Below are 18,215 nucleotides of genomic sequence, written 5' to 3'. Positions count from 1 at the left end.
TTCAATCCAGAAATATTACTCAGTCCATCAGTTATTAGATATATGAAACTGAAATAGCAAAAACCCAAATTGTTATAAAGAAAAAAGGTTAACATTAATAGGGGTGCTCAAACATTTTCATATGACTGTATAATAAACACTATAAGGTAAAGTCTGTCTCACTATCAAAATAGTAGGTGCCTCCGAGGAAATACCACAGTGTAGCAGCAAACAAATAACTCGGGCACGCAGAAAAAGGTAAGAGTCTGAGACAGAATAGTGCTTGAATTTCAGTTTGCTTGTTTTTATTGATGCAAAGGATCCAAAAATAATAATTCTAACGTTTCGGCCTTCACATACAGGCCTTCGTCAGAGAAAGTCTATGATATAAATATACAGAAAGAAAAATTTAATTAGTTGTTATACAAACAAAATAATGTTCATACCATACATGTTCAGTATAAGAATGTACCATTAAGGGAAAAAAAGGAACAAAACCATATCAACAAGCTTTTTGGTACTGATAGTTAATCTATGACGAAAAAGAGAATCTACATAATGTATCATAATGGTCTGTCTTTGAAATAGTATCCTCTGGAGGAGGTAACGGTAACAATGACCGCTGTACAGGAAAACCACCATAAAAAGGGTTATCGGGAATACATGAGACATACCTATATGATTGTAGAGAAAACAGTGTGTATTCAAATATACGAGATCTCCGTGAGAGGAAGGAATACCTAGAAATAGAAGGTAGTCAGATAACAAGTCCGGCTGAAAATGAAGGAAAATTGTACAAGAAGGAGAAGTCAAGATGGGACAAATAGTAAATGAATTGAAGAGGGCCAAGAGGGTTGCAGAGAGAAGAAAAAAGGAGAAAAGAAAGGACAAAGAGGAGAGAAGAAAAGAAAAGGGAGGAAAAAGAACATGGAGCAAAGGGACATAAATGAACAGAGGAAAGGAATGGAAAAAGGGAAATGAGGAACAATGTACAGTTCTAGAAATAAGAATAAGTTGAGAATACCTTTGTTGACATGAATGGTATAACTAATAGCAAACAGGTGATGCAAGAGTCATGTTAAAGAAGTGGAATCCACTGTAAGGTACTGTGAAAGGGGAAAAAGGGGGAAACGACTATTTAGTCATGATATCTGAGGTACGCAATACTGTGAGGGAATATGTCCATAGATTAAATCAAGTCAGTGTGTACATACCCAGTTGCCGTGTATATGGTGCAGATAAAACTGCTGGTGCGGGGAGTGCCCTTACCATCAAAGGCAACGTGTATCAGGTCTAATAGCCTGTATAATCAATAGATGTGAAAATTGATCAATCTGTTAGTATAACATTTATGAAGGAAATAAGTGTAAAGTTGGAAAATTGGCACGTACCAAACAGTAGAAATACTATGTAATAAGTCTCGGTCTGGACAGACACCCTAAGGGTGTGAAATACCTAATGGTATGGTCTGCAGATACAAAAGAGCATGTCTAAATAAGTATATGCCTCCATGGATAAAGTTACACTGAAATATGGATAGGACATAATATGTCAAAGCACGAACCTTTGTCTTGTTAGATAATAAGGCTAGGTATTAATGCATCAAATTAATAATAAATAAATTAATAATAAATTAATATTAATACATCAAAAGATAATGATATGAGGGGGATCAATCGGATCCTAAAAGGAAAAATTATAGAGATCATAGTAAGAGATAGGTATGAAATCTGCACAAAGTCTCTTTCTCCTCTGGTTGCGACTGTGCAGATTTCATACCTATCTCTTACTATGATCTCTATAATTTTTCCTTTTAGGAGTCCGATTGATCCCCCTCATATCATTATCATATCGTTGGATGATATTCTAATTTATTGAGATGCTCTTGTAATTAGGAATTGGTTATCAAAGTAGTAGAAAACCCCTTTAAGATACATTATTCAGGATTCTCGTTGGGCATGTTCCCATGTAGTTGTTTTCCTGCTGCTTTTTATTTTTCAGAAATTCATTGCTTTTAACACTTATTGCAAAGTGCGTGTGACTTCATGACTTCGGATACTGTATAACTTTGCATTTCTTTGTTGCATTTTTCCCCATAGACTTGTTAAAAAGGAATAAAAATCAACATAAAACACAGTAAAAAAAAGCAGCTTACAATGTGGAAAATGTGAAAGCAGTGTTTCTGCACATGGAAACATGGCCCCAAAGTTAAAACCCTTAAGACTACTTTCACACATCAGTTTTTTGGCATCAGACACAATCCGGCAAACAACGGATAAAACGGATCTGGCGCCGGATCAGTTTTATTCCCCATTGACTTGTATTAGTGCTGCATTGTGCTGGATGGCCTTGCGTTGGATCCGGTGGACACCGCATGCAGCAAAAGTTCTTTGTCCGGCTGCTGGAAAGGACACAGGATGCAAGGTTTTTTGTCTCTGACTGCGGCGCAGTCCGGCATGTTGTATAATGGAAGCCTATAGGCGCCGGATCCGTCGTCATCCGGAAAAAAACGCATTCCAGTGATTAATCCGTTTTTTAATCTGAGCATGCTCAGATGAGATGTGAATTTATTTCTGGCCTCTCTCTCTCTCTCTCTGTCCGTCGGTGTCTCTCTCTCTCTCTCTGTCCGTCGGTGTCTCTCTCTCTCTGTCTGTCTCTCTCTCTCGGTCTCTATCTCTCTCTGTCGGTCGGTCTCTCTCTCGGTCTCTGTCTCTCTCTCTGTCTGTCTCTCCCTCTCCCCCCCTCTCTCATACTCACCGATCACCGTCGCGGTGCTGCACGGCTGTCACACTGCTCTGGCGGCTTCTCTTTCGAAAATGTCGGCCGCTCATTAGTCCATCTTGTATTCACTGCTTCCTCCGCCCACCGGCGCCCATGATTGGTTGCAGTCAGACATGCCCCCACGCTGAGTGACAGCTGTCTCACTGCAACCAATCACAGCCGCCGGTGGGAGGGTCCATTTTGTGCAGTACAATAAATAAATAATTTAAAAAAAACGGCGCTCGGTCCCCTCCAATTTTGATACCAGCCAAACTAAAGCCACACGGCTGAATGCTGGTATTTTCAGGATGAGGAGCCCCACGTTATGGGGAGCCCCCCAGCCTAAAAATATCAGCCAGCAGCCGCCCAGAATTGCCACATCCATTAGATGCGACAGTCCCGGGACTCTACCCAGCTCATCCCGAATTGCCCTGGTGCGGTGGCAATCAGAGTAATAAGGAGTTAATGGCAGTCCATAGCTACCACTAAGTCCTAGGTTAATCATGAAAGGTGTCTATGAGATACCCCCATGATTAATATATAATGAAAGTAAATAAACACAAACACCGAAAAATCTTTTATTTGAAATAAAAGACAAAAAACACCCTCTTTCACCACTTTATTAAAATCCTCAAATACCTCTCCAGGTCCAACGTAATCCACACGAGGTTCCACGACACTTTCAGCTCTGCAACATAGGAAGCTGACAGAGAGCGGCCACAGACCATGACCACTCTCTGTCAGCACAGAGCGACTGGAGTGAGTTGTGTTGTCAGCGATGACGTCACTCAGGTAGTGCCGGGGTGTGTGCGGTAATGATCGGGGCTGAAGTGCCGTGGTGTGTGCAGTGATGATGGGGGCGTTAGTGCCTGCGTGTGTGCGGTGATGATGGGAGCGGTAGTACCAGTGTGTGTAGTGATGATGGGGGCGGTAGTGCAGGTGTGTGCAATGATGGGAGCGGTAGTGCCTGCGTGTGTGCGGTGATGATGGGGGCGGTGGTGCCAGTATGCGGTGATGATGGTGGCGGTAGTGCCGGTGTGTGCAGTGATGATGGGGGCGGTAGTGCCGGTGTGTGTGGGGAAGATGGGGGCGGTAGTGTCGGGGTGTGTGCGGTGATGATGGGGGCAGTAGTGCCTGCGTATCTGCGGTGATAATGAGGGCGGTAGTACTGGTGTGTGCAGTGATGATGGGAGCGGTAGTGCCGGTGTGTGTAGTGATGATGGGAGCGGTAGTGCCGGTGTGTGCGCGGTGATGATGCGAGCGGCAGTGCTGGTGTGTGTGGGGAAGATGGGGGCGGTAGTGCCGGGGGGGGTGCGGTGATGATGGGGGCGGTAGTGCCTGCGTGTGTGCGGTGATGATGAGGGCAGTAGTACCAGTGTGTGCAGTGATGATGGGAGCTGTAGTGCCGGTGTGTGTAGTGATGATGAGAGCGGTAGTGCCGGTGTGTGCAGTGATGATGGGTGCGGTAGTGTCTTGGTGTGTGAGGTGATGATGGGGTCTCTCTCTCTCCCTTTTGGCATGGAAAAAAACCCCAAAAAAATGGATCCGTTTTTTGATAGATCCATCGCATCAGTTTTTACACAATCTGCAACGGATCCGTTGCATCGGGCACAAGCCGGATTGTGCCTGATGCCAAAAAACAGATGTGTGAAAGTAGCCTTACTGATCTGATGGAAGCAAATGTTGTTCCCACAAATCCAAATACATAAATAGGGCTGTAGCCTTTAGCAGTAGAAAGAGGCTTCCAGGATTCATTCTTCTTTGTTATGTTCCTTCAGCTGATGTAGGAGGCTTTGTTGGAGACCCAGACACAGAACTTCTTGTCCGATGGTACCAGGCCGGTGCTTTCCAACCTTTTTTTCGTGGTCACGCGATGCAGGGCACACGGCGCAGAGAGCCTTGGCTGTTTGGTGAAGACAACACGTCTATAATCAGGAGAGCAATAAAGGAACGCTACGCTCTGCTTCCATTTTGGTATCTGTTGTTTTATCGTGCACACTTATATGCTGAGCCAGTGATGAGGTGAGATTGATTATTCTTTATCTCTTTACTATAAGGGAACGTATCACCTATATTTGTTACTATTTACATCCAGATAGTGAAACATTTTTCTGATTGTAATTTTCTTCTATTTTTGGGCCTGATTATGGTTAGAGATGAGCAAACCTGTTCGAAAAAGGTTCGCCAATTTCAAATTCGGTACAAGCCTTAGCCTGTTCGGCTCAGGCTCCGTAACGCGAGCATTTTCCCCAAAAATCGTCAATGTTCGTTTTGTTCGATAAGTGATTGTATTTTTTAAAAATGCTTTTCTAATAACATATTATGCATTTGAAGTACCTGCTAAAGAGTTGCCAGTGAACGATCTAAATAGAAAGTGCTACTTATTACTGCCTGCTCCAAATTACCCAGCAAACCACATTTCTATGTATTGTTACTTAGTAGTGCCTGCCATAAATGTGCTAATGAACTAGCTAAACAGGTCTTGGCACTTTTTAGTGTCTGCTCCAAAGTACGCATTGAACCACATTTCTAGGTATTTTTACTCAGTAGCGCCTGCTCTAAACGTGCTAATGTGGCGCCCCTGAGGCTTCCAACGCCACAGAGACATTGCGCCCCACCCAGAGGTGTGATGTCCCATCCTGGGTAAGGAAAGGGGTACATGCCAGTTCCCAGGTAAACCTGCACTACACCCATTGCTAGGCACACACTGGGACCATGGACAGTGGCAGTTACCCTCCCATGCTGCATGCTGGGAGGGGTCGTAAGTCCCATCCCTGCACCCATAGCTTAGCAACTGGGGAGGTGGGAGGAGCCACCCGAGAGCAGACAGAGTAAAGGCCCCGTCACACTAAGCAACATCGCTAGCAACATCGCTGCTAACGAACAACTTTTGTGACGTTGCTAGCGATGTTGCTGTGTGTGACATCCAGCAACAACCTGGCCCCTGCTGTGAGGTCGTTGGTTGTTGCTGAATGTCCTGGGCCATTTTTTAGTTGTTGCTGTCCCGCTGTGAAGCACAGATCGCTGTGTGTGACAGCGAGACAGCAACAACTAAATGTGCAGGCAGCAGGAGCCAGCTTCTGCGGAGGCTGGTAACCAATGTAAACATCGGGTAACCAAGAAGCCCTGTCCTTGGTTACCCGATATTTACCTTTGATACCAGCCTCCGCCGCTCTCACTATCAGTGCCGGCTCCTGCTCTGTGCACATGTAGCTGCAGCACACATCGGGTTAATTAACCCGATGTGTGCTGTAACAAGGAGAGCAAGGAGCCAGCGCTAAGCATTGTGCGCTGCTCCCTGCTCTGTGCACATGTAGCTGCAGCACACATCAGGTTAATTAACCCGATGTGTGCTGTAACTAGGAGAGCAAGGAGCCAGCGCTAAGCATTGTGCGCTGCTCCATGCTCTGTGCATATTTAGCTGCAGCACACATCGGGTAATTAACCCGATGTGTGCTGTAACTAGGAGAGCAAGGAGCCAGCGCTCAGTGTGCGCTGCTTCCTGCTCTCTGCACGTGTAGCTGCGTGCGCTGGTAACCAAGGTAAATATCGGGTTGGTTACCCGATATTTACCTTAGTTACCAAGCGCAGCATCTTCCACGCGGCGCTGGGGGCTGGTCACTGGTTGCTGGTGAGCTCACCAGCAACTTGTGTAGCGACGCTCCAGCGATCCCTGCCAGGTCAGGTTGCTGGTGGGATCGCTGGAGCGTCGCAGTGTGACATCTCACCAGCAACCTCCTAGCAACTTACCAGCGATCCCCATCGTTGTTGGGATCGCTGGTAAGTTGCTTAGTGTGACTGGACCTTTAGGAAGGTCAGGTTTAGTTTCAGTTTACCTCAGAGAGTGAGAGAGTGAGGAGACAGCATGTAGCTGTGAAAGAGAAAGGAGCTCTGTGAGTTCAGAGTGTCTGCAACAGAGAAAGAAAGCAACAGAGAGAGAAAGCTCTAGTCAGTCAGGAGCTAAAGAGAAGAAAGTGACGCTTCCTGGTGAAGACCCTGGGACTCAGAGGGTCCAGGTGACACCAAGCAGGGAACGAAGGGATTCCAGGGCCACAGATAGCTTCAGAGCTGGTGGCCTGTTCCACAGGAACATCGGTGGAGGGATCAAGCTGCATCAGGGGACGGTCCCTAGTCACTGGATGAGGAGAAGCCATCTCCAAAGGTTAAAAGACCGAGGTCCAGGGAAAGCTGCATGCTCCCCGGACCAAAGCCCACAGCAAGAATCTCTGGAAAAGGGGCGGATACCGTCAGGCGAGCTCCCAGCCCGGAGGCTGCAGTGGAGGCCGAGCCAGGTTCAGCCACAAAAGGCAAGGCTAGTGAAGTCAGCTGAGAAAGGACACAATTAGAGGGGTGCACTGGAATTTACCCCCAGATCTACCCGGGATCGGCGGAGGTCCCTGACGGTGGTCCCAGCAGTCCAAAGGCTCCTGCAGGCTTTGACAAGAACTGTGAGTAAAGACCTTGAAACTGCACCCCTGGTGTTGCCTCAGTTATTTATCTGCATAGACACTTATGAGCACCAACAGTGTCCCCGGGGCACCGCTCCACCTGTGGGGAGCAGTACCACCATTGCTGCCATTCCATCACCCCGGAGGCCTCACACAGCAGCGGCGGCTTAATAGCCGCAAACCACAGGTGGCGTCACGACAAATATAAACTTTATTCACCCCAAGTCACCAGCCATATCTAATTGACACCCACCAGGGCCACGGAGTCGGGCCCCGCCACCACTGACGACCCCCGGACTGGTCCGGCCCGGTACCGGGTGTCCCATAGCCCTGGGTGGGCGAGTCAACTTTGGCGTCACGAACAGGATTCCGTGCCCGGTCCCACCGGGTACTGTGCGCCTGAAGAGACTGTGCTGAAGAGACTTTCCCTGTTTGAAAACCGCCGCCATTACAGCTTGCAAAACGCGGGAAGAAGGGGGGCGTGCCAGAAGAAAGGGCGCGAAGAGAAGCCCCGCCCCCTTGTATTGTCCGAGAAGCGCAAGGCAGTGCCCGCTATGCAGAGCGGAGGAAGGCAAAATGGCTTGCTAAGAAACTGACTGGCAGTTAATGCTGCTGTCTGGAGGAAGAGAGAAAATGGCTCCTGTAAGCGGAGGCCAGGGGGAGCTCACCTGGATCAGGCCTGTGACCGCCGCTGAGCTGGGGGCTGAGGTCGGAAGGATGGCTGACGGGATGAAGAAGCAGAGCGGACGGGAGACAGCCGTGTGGGGGAAGGAGATGGTGCTGGCCATGAGGAGTCTGCAGAAGTCTGTGCAGTGAGGCCTGCGTGGGGGTGATGCCCACGTCCATCCAGAGTCCACACCAGCGATGCCGATCCTGCTGCAGAGCATCTCCGGCCTAGATCTGGGTGAGTCCCATACTGCCCCTGCCGGCGTGAGTGCCTCAACCCCTGCTGCCATGCCCGCGGTCCCTGGAGAGACGTCCAGCACGGCGACGCCGATCCAGGCCGCAGCCACGCCAGGTGCGGCCCAACAAGATTTCGCCGCCGGAGCGACGCCCATCCACACCGCAGCAGCAATGCCAAGCCCGGCCCGTCCAACTCAGGCCCCAGCAGCGATACCCCGCTCGGCCAAGCAAGATGCCGCCGCAGCAACATCGTTAATCCACGCCGTGGGTGTGACGCTGAACCAGGCCGCAGCCACACCAGGTGCGGCCCGTCAAGAACCGTTCACAGCAGCGACTCCAATCCAGGCCGCCGCCATGCCAGGCGCGGCCCGCCAAGACACGGACGCAGCTCCGATACCATCACCCCGCAGCAGCCCCACAACAGCTGGAGAACAAGACCAAGGGACTCAGACCAGTCTGAGCATGGCCTATCTGCTGTCCAGGGCCCTGCCACAGCATGACCTCTGCAATTAAAAGAAAGAAGAAGATACTGAACTGTAAATAGCCCCTGTACGTCTGTCCATTGTTCTTTTCGAAGATGACACCCTATTCCTGAAGTCAAGGCCCCTGTTGTTTTTGAAGATGTCACCCCCCCCCCACTGTTGATATGTTACCGGGCCACTGGACTTGAAAGTGGTCCGCCGTTACATGTGTTTATATGTTAAGTATGTTGATGTGTAACCAGGCCACTGGACGTAATGTGGCTGGTCTGCCCTAGTTTAAAAAGACTCTAAAGTTATTTTAATTTCCTGCAACGTTCAAGAATATGTGCCTCCCATAAAGGGAAGAAACGTTTTACTGTTTATGCATGCATAACAAAAATTTTGCAGTTTTTCCACTGTTTTTGTTGTTTCAGCCCGAGGATGTGCTGGGATTCGCTGTAGGGGAGTGTGGCGCCCCTGAGGCTTCCGTCGCCACAGAGACATTGCACCCCACCCAGAGGTGTGATGTCCCATCCTGGGTAAGGAAAGGGGTACATGCCAGTTCCCAGGTAAACCTGCACTACACCCATTGCTAGGCACACACTGGGACCAGGGACAGTGGCAGTTACCCTCCCATGCTGCATGCTGGGAGGGGTCGTAAGTCCCATCCCTGCACCCATAGGGTGATAGCTTAGCAACTGGGGAGGTGGGAGGAGCCACCCGAGAGCAGACAGAGTAAGGAAGGTCAGGTTTAGTTTCAGTTTACCTCAGAGAGTGAGAGAGTGAGGAGACAGCATGTAGCTGTGAAAGAGAAAGGAGCTCTGTGAGTTCAGAGTGTCTGCAACAGAGAAAGAAAGCAACAGAGAGAGAAAGCTCTAGTCAGTCAGGAGCTAAAGAGAAGAAAGTGACGCTTCCTGGTGAAGACCCTGGGACTCAGAGGGTCCAGGTGACACCAAGCAGGGAACGAAGGGATTCCAGGGCCACAGATAGCTTCAGAGCTGGTGGCCTGTTCCACAGGAACATCGGTGGAGGGATCAAGCTGCATCAGGGGACGGTCCCTAGTCACTGGAGGAGGAAAAGCCATCTCCAAAGGTTAAAAGACCGAGGTCCAGGGAAAGCTGCATGCTCCCCGGACCAAAGCCCACAGCAAGAATCTCTGGAAAAGGGGCGAATACCGTCAGGCGAGCTCCCAGCCCGGAGGCTGCAGTGGAGGCCGAGCCAGGTTCAGCCACAAAAGGCAAGGCTAGTGAAGTCAGCTGAGAAAGGACACAATTAGAGGGGTGAACTGGAATTTACCCCCAGATCTACCCAGGATCGGCGGAGGTCCCTGACGGTGGTCCCAGCAGTCCAAAGGCTCCTGCAGGCTTTGACAAGAACTGTGAGTAAAGACCTTGAAACTGCACCCCTGGTGTTGCCTCAGTTATTTATCTGCATAGACACTTATGAGCACCAACAGTGTCCCCGGGGCACTGCTCCACCTGTGGGGAGCAGTACCACCATTGCTGCCATTCCATCACCCCGGAGGCCTCACACAGCAGCGGCGACTTAATAGCCGCAAACCACAGGTGGCGTCACGACAAATATAAACTTTATTCACCCCAAGTCACCAGCCATATCTAATTGACACCCACCAGGGCCACAGAGTCGGGCCCCGCCACCACTGACGACCCCCGGACTGGTGCGGCCCGGCATCGGGTGTCCCATAGCCCTGGGTGGGCGAGTCACTAATGCAATAGCTAAATAGGTCTTTCTAATTTATAGTGCCTACTCCAAATTACAAAGTGAACCAATTTTTTAGGTATTGCTACTTATTACTGTCTGCTCCAAATTACCCAGGGAACCACGTTGTTACTTAATAGTGCCTACTCTAAATTTGCTAGTGAACTAGTTAAATAGGTCTTAGCAGTTTTCACTGCCTGCTCCAAATTACACAGTGAACCAGATTTCTAGGTATTGCTAGTTATTACTGCCTGCTCCAAATTACACAATGAACCACATTTTTACGTATTGTTAATTAGTCGTGCCTACTCAAAATTTGCTAGTGAACTAGATAAATAAGTCTTTGCACTTTTCAGAACATCCTTCAAATTACAAATTGAACCACATTTCTAGGTTTTGGTACTTTTCAGTGCCAGCTCCAAATTACGCAAGAAACTACATTTGTAGGTATTGCTACTTATTACTGCCCGCTACAAATTACCCAGTGAACCACATTTCTAGGTATTACTATTTATTACTGCCTGCTCCAAATTACCCAGTGAACCACATTTCTAGGTATTGTTACTCAGTAGTGCCTGCTCTAAGCATGCTAATGCAATAGCTAAATAGGTCTTTCTACTTGATAGTGCCTACTCCAAATTACACAGTGAAACAATTTTTTAAGTATTTATACTTATTACGGTCTGCTCCAAATTACCCAGTGGACCACATTTCTATGTATTGTTGCTTAGTAGTCCCTGCTTTAAATTTGCTAGTGAACTAGCTAAACAGGTCTTGGCACTTTTTAGTGGCTGCTCCAAAGTACGCATTGAACCATATTTCTAGGTATTGCTATTTATTACTGCCTGCTCCAAATTACGCATTGAACCACATTTTTATGTATTGTTAGTAGTGCCTACTCAAAATTTACTAGTGAACAAGCTAAACAGGTCTTGGCACTTTTCAGAGCATCCTTCAAATTACACATTGAACCACATTTCTAGGTCTTGGTACTTTTCAGTGCCGGCTCCAAATTACGCAAGAAACTACATTTGTAGGTATTGCTACTTATTACTGCCCGCTACAAATTACCCAGTGAACTACATTTCTAGGTATTGTTACTTAGTAGTGCTTGCTCCAAATTTGCTAGTGAAAGAAATAGGTCTTGGCAGTTTTCAGTACCTGATTCAAATTATGCAGTGAACCACATTTCTAGGAATTGCTACTTATTATTGCCTGCTCCAAATTACCCAGTGAATCTCATTTCTAGGTATTGTTACATACATTTTTATAATGCCTGCTCTAAATTTGCTAGTGAATTAGCTAAATAGGTCTTGGCAGTTTTCAGTGCCTGCTCCAAATTACGCAGGGAACCACATTTCTAGGTATTGCTAGTAGTTACTTACTTAGGTTGAAAAAAGACCTAGGTCCATCTAGTTCAACCTTCCTCCACCAGTTCTACTTTTGTCACTAAGTCATTTATAACGAACAATGTTATGTGTACTGAGGAAATCATCCAGCACTTTTTTAAAAGCTGTTATAGTATCTGCCATTACTATCTCGTGTGGTAGGGCATCCCACAGTCTGACAGCTCTAACTGTAAAGAACCCTTTCCTATTTAGCTGCCGGAATCGCTTTTCTTCCACTCGCAGTGAGTGCCCCCTGGTCCTTAGTATTGCCTTTGGAAGGAATAAGTCATGAGCCAGTCCTTTATATTGACCACACATGTACTTATACATATAAATGAGATCTCCTCTCAGACGTCTTTTTTCTAAGCTAAACATATCTAACTTTTTCAACCTCTCATCATATGTGAGGCCTCCATTCCTTGTAGTAGTCTAGTTACCGCCTTTGAACTGACTCTAACTTCTGAATGTCCTTTTTAAAATATGGAGCCCAAAACTGAATCCCATATTTTAGATGTGGCCTTACAAGTGATTTATAGAGGGGTAACAATACGTTGGGATCACAGGATCTAATTTCTCTTTTTATACACCCTAAAATCTTGTTTGCTGTAGCAGCTGCTGCCTGACATTGAGTGCTGCTGCTCAGCCTATTTGTAATGCGAATACCCAAGTCCTTCTCCTGTTCTGTAGTCCCGAGTTTACTTCCATTTAATGTATATGTAGCTATAGGATTACTCCGTCCTAGGTGCATTACTTTACATTTATCAACATTAAATCTCATTTGCCAAGTATCTGCCCATTCTGACATCTTATCCAGATTTTTTTGTAATATTGTATCAAGGTCAGTTTTAATATCTTACATAGTTTGGTGTCATCAGCAAAGACTGACACTTTACTATCAATCCCATACACAAGGTCATTAATAAAAAGATTTAAAATAATTGGTCCTAGCACAGATCCATGTGGCACCCCACTGCTGACTATAGCCCATTTAGAGTATGTACCATTTATGACTACTCTTTGTATCCTATCTTTTAGCCAATTCCTTACCCAGTTGCACATAGTTTCCCCTAGTCCTTGCTTCTGGAGCTTTAGTATAAGGCTATTATGTGGTACAGTATCAAATGCCTTTGCAAAGTCCAAATACATCACATCAGCTTCATTACCAATATCCAGGTTTGCACTTACCCCCTCATAGAACCCCAACAGATTGGTTAGACACGACTTATCTTTCATGAATCCATGCTGTCTGTCAGTTATTATATTACATTCTGCAATATATTTTTGCATGTCATACCTTAAAATGCCCTAAAAAACTTTGCATACTACTGATGTCAGGCTTACTGGACGGTAGTTGCCTGGATCCACCCTCTTTCCTTTCTTAAATACCAACCCTGTTACATACGAGTCTAAAAAGATGAGATACAGCGATCTTTTTATTACGGCGCTTAATTCCTTCAATATTCGTGGATGAATGCCATCTGGCCCCGGGGATTTGTCAATGTTTTAATTTACTCAGACGCAGGCATACTTCTTCTTGTGTTAAATTAATTATATTGGGTGGTGAAGTTTGATTTTTCACTTGTTGAATGATCCCTGGAACAGTCAGTTCCTTGGTGAACATGGATGAGAAGTGCCTATTTAATATCTCAGTCTTTTGTTTGTCCTCTATAACAAACTTGTTATATTTTAAAGGGCTGATACTATCCTTTGTTTTCCTTTTGGCATTAATGTATTTATAAAAGACTAGCTTTAGTACCCGGGCGTTGCCCGGGATAGTAACTGTCTCTCTGTCTCTCTCCCAGTCTCTGTCTGTCTCTGTTTGTCTCTCCCAGTCTCTGTCTGTCTCTCCCAGTTTCTGTCTGTCTCTGTTTGTCTCTGCCAGTCTATGCCTGTCTCTGTTTGTCTCTCCCAGTCTCTGTCTGTCTCTGTGTGTCTCTCTCTGTGTGTCTGTCTCTGTGTGTCTGTCTCTGTCTCTTTCCATGTCTATCTGTGTGTCTGTCTCTTTCCCTGTCTGTGTCTCTCTCTCTGTCTGTGTCTATCTCTCTGTTTCTCTCTATCTCTGTGGCTGTCTCTCTTTATCTCTGTGTCTGTCAGTCTCTTTCCCCGCCTGTCTCTTTTCCCGCCTGTCTCTTTTCCCGCCTGTCTCTTTTCCCGCCTGTCTCATTTCCCGCCTGTCTCTTTCCCCGCCTGTCTCTTTTCCTATCTGTCTGCCTGTCTTTCTGTCTCTGACTGTCTGTCCATTTCTCTGTCTCTTTCCCTGTCTGTCTCTCTGTCTCTTTCTCTGTCTGCCTCTTACTCTGTCTGTGCCTATGTCTGTCTATCTCTCTGTCTCTCTCTATCAGTCTCCCCACCGATATCTTATTACCTCACACATAAGCTTCTTAAACTAACAGTTTATTTTGCTACTATAGCAACCACTCACAGCTCCTATTAATAACCTCTAGCTTGCAACTCCATTGACTTTAATAGAGGCAGTTTTTTTGGAGAGTAACTGTAAAGTGCAGGGTTACATTTTCCCATCAAAACATAGCGTATGACGTTCCCTGAGTCACATGGGGTGTCTGTGCAAAATTTCGGGATTGTAAATGTGACGGTGCTGATTCCTTTAGCAAACATACACACATACATACATACACATACATACATACACTCAGCTTTATAAATTAGATTTTGGGATTTATTTTAATGTCATTGGCGATTTTTGTTTCAGTAGCTTATTTTGCGTGCTTGATTTCTTTTTTACATTTCATATTGATATCTTTATACTTCTGAAATGCTATTTCTGTATTTTCAGCCTTCAAACGCTCTTTTTTGTTTTATTTTACTTTGTACAGTCTTATTTATCCATAGTGGTTTCTTTTTATTCCTGGACATTTTATTACCAGAGGGTATAAGGTTTTTTATAGGACTCTAGTAGTATATCCTTAAACTTACCCCATTTATGTTCAGTATCCTCAGTTACCATCACATTGTCCCAATCTACACATTTAAGCTTTTCCTTTAATTTGTTGACATCAGCTTTCCTAAAATTCCAGGTTTTAGCATTTCCCCTTTTAAATGTTCTATTGAATATTAAGCAAAAACTCACCGACTAATGGCAGAATATGGAAACTGCCCAGGCCAAAAAGACTAATGCAGTGCCAGGATGCAGCAAGACCTCCACAATATGCAAGCCACAAGTGTGCAATTTTACCATCTTCCTTTGCACCTGTGATGTCTCCATTTAATGGAGGTCTTGCTGCAATCCTGGCAGTGCATTAGTCTTTTTGGCCTGGGCAGTTTCCATCTTCTGCCATTAGTCTGTGAGTTTTTTCTATTGAATATTACTTTGAAGCTTACCATATTATGATCGCTGGTGCCCAAGTGCTCCCGGACCTGTAGTACTTTTATATAGAGATATAGTGTGAACCTAATGTCATTCTAACATTCAAAAACTCATAGAAATTAAAGTTGTCAATCACTTATCTCATAGGAGCATTCAAGGCTGCATCTCTGTGGTATTTTTCTTATCTTAGTAGGTACTTGATGACACCCAGATATCCTAGAGCAGGGGTCTCAAACTCGTCAGAGTAAGTGGGCCGCACATAAAAATTTTTTAAGGCAGAGGGCTGCATTCCTTTCAAATTTAATACAATACAATATAATTGTTAATCAATTATTTCAACTATTATAACAATGCTACATTAGTATGCGCTGAGAATCAAAAATACCGTGAAGCGAAACATCATTTTTTTTATATTATTTATTTGTCAAAGAGAGTGGGCATCTGTGATTGGCATCGGCATCAAAATGTATAAGCAGATTCCAGGTTATTCCCACAGCCAAGCACAGACACTCATTCTCTGTCACAGCATTAATAAAATGACATAGCGCGCCGCAGTATTTTTGATTCTCAGAGCAGATAAAGCGGACAGCTACGGGCTGCCACCCCCAGCTACCTGGCTTTACCTTAGCTGGCAATCAAAATACAGGGAAGCCCAATTGTTTTTTTAATTAAATAATGAAAAAAAAAAATGCGTGGGCTCCCGCCATATTTTGATCACCAGCCAGGTAAAACCAGACAGCTGAGGGCTGGGATTCTCAGCTTGGTAAGGCCCAAGCATTTTGGGCCCCCCCGCAGCCCACAACCGCTACTGGAAATGGCGCATTCATCACAGCGCCATTTCCAGGTGCTTTACCTGGCTCCACCAGCGTTGCTGGTGGCAGTGGCACGCTGGGTAATAATGGGGTTAATACCAGCTTTGTATTCTCAGCTGGTATTAAACCCGAAATTCATGGTGTCATGTCAAATTAGATGTGACCACCATGAATTTTTAGTAAACAGTAAAAAAACACAACACAGAGAAAAATATTTTTATTAGAAATGAAACAACACATTTAGGGACCCCATCTTTAAAATAAAAAATAAAAAAAAGCGCTTCCCTCTGACATAGTCCAAAGTCAATGTCAGCTCAGCTTCATCGCTCTGAACAGATGAGCGTCTGTCCAGACCGACAAGAAGGCTGAGACTGAAAGTAACATTTTCCGGTCTTCCAGTCACCATCATCATCAAAATCATTTTTATCATCATCATACACACACACACGGCAATCATCATCATCATTATACACACATACAGCCAACATCATCATCATACACAGCCATCGTCATCATCATCATCGTCACTCACAAACAGCCACCACCACAATCATCAGTCACACACAGCCACCACCGCCATTATCATCAGTTGCACACAGTCACCACCACCATCATCAGTCACACACAGCCACTACCGCCATCATCATCATCATCATCAGTCGCACACAGCCACTACCACCACCATCATCATAAGTCACAAACAGCCACCATCACCATCATCATCAGTCACAAACAGCCACTACCGCCATCATCATCATCAGTCACACACAGCCACCACCGCCATCATCATCATCAGTCACACACAGCCACCACCGCCATCATCATCATCAGTCACACACAGCCACCACCGCCATCATCATCATCAGTCACACACAGCCACCACTGCCATCATCATCATCAGTCATACACAGCCACCACTGCCATCATCATCATCAGTCACACACAGCCACTACCGCCATCATCAGTCACACACAGCCACCACCGCCATCATCATCAGTCACACACAGCCACCACCGCCATCATCATCATCATCATCAGTCGCACACAGCCACTACCACCACCATCATCATAAGTCACAAACAGCCACCATCACCATCATCATCAGTCACAAACAGCCACTACCGCCATCATCATCATCAGTCACACACAGCCACCACCGCCATCATCATCATCAGTCACACACAGCCACCACCGCCATCATCATCATCAGTCACACACAGCCACCACTGCCATCATCATCATCAGTCATACACAGCCACCACTGCCATCATCATCATCAGTCACACACAGCCACTACCGCCATCATCAGTCACACACAGCCACCACCGCCATCATCATCAGTCACACACAGCCACCACCGCCATCATCATCATCATCATCAGTCGCACACAGCCACTACCACCACCATCATCATAAGTCACAAACAGCCACCATCACCATCATCATCAGTCACAAACAGCCACTACCGCCATCATCATCATCAGTCACACACAGCCACCACCGCCATCATCATCATCAGTCACACACAGCCACCACCGCCATCATCATCATCAGTCACACACAGCCACCACTGCCATCATCATCATCAGTCATACACAGCCACCACCGCCATCATCATCATCAGTCACACACAGCCACCACCGCCATCATCATCATCAGTCACACACAGCCACCATCGCCATCATCATCATCAGTCACACACAGCCACCACCACCATCATCAGTCACACACAGCCACCACTGCCATCATCATCATCAGTCACACACAGCCACCACCGCCATCATCATCATCAGTCACACACAGCCACCACTGCCATCATCATCATCAGTCACACACAGCCACCATCACCATCATCAGTCACACACAGCCACCACCGCCATCATCATCATCAGTCACACACAGCCACCATCGCCATCATCATCATCAGTCACACACAGCCACCATCACCATCATCAGTCACACACAGCCACCACTGCCATCATCATCATCAGTCACACACAGCCACCACCGCCATCATCATCATCAGTCACACACAGCCACCACTGCCATCATCATCATCAGTCATACACAGCCACCACCGCCATCATCATCATCAGTCACACACAGCCACCACTGCCATCATCATCATCAGTCACACACAGCCACCACTGCCATCATCATCATCAGTCACACACAGCCACCACTGCCATCATCATCATCAGTCACACACAGCCACCACCGCCATCATCATCATCAGTCACACACAGCCACCACTGCCATCATCATCATCAGTCACACACAGCCACCACCGCCATCATCATCATCAGTCACACACAGCCACCACCGCCATCATCATCATCAGTCACACACAGCCACCATCGCCATCATCATCATCAGTCACACACAGCCACCATCGCCATCATCATCATCAGTCACACACA

At 46.3% G+C, this 18,215-nt stretch overlaps 1 protein-coding gene across 3 annotated transcripts in view; it reads left to right on the top strand.

Annotated features, from left to right (window-relative positions):
• GANC (glucosidase alpha, neutral C) overlaps positions 1 to 18,215 on the top strand; it is a 594,745-nt gene that overhangs the window by 429,195 nt on the left and 147,335 nt on the right. For all 3 annotated transcript variants that reach the window (XM_075331191.1, XM_075331189.1, XM_075331190.1), the window contains one exon: positions 4,518 to 4,761. In XM_075331191.1, the coding sequence (XP_075187306.1) occupies positions 4,518 to 4,761 (244 nt within the window). The remainder of the gene's footprint in view (positions 1 to 4,517; positions 4,762 to 18,215) is intronic.

The sequence above is a fragment of the Anomaloglossus baeobatrachus genome, chromosome 12, assembly GCF_048569485.1.
Source record: "Anomaloglossus baeobatrachus isolate aAnoBae1 chromosome 12, aAnoBae1.hap1, whole genome shotgun sequence".
Lineage (NCBI taxonomy): Eukaryota > Metazoa > Chordata > Amphibia > Anura > Aromobatidae > Anomaloglossus > Anomaloglossus baeobatrachus.
This window is presented reverse-complemented; position numbering and strand designations above follow the sequence as displayed.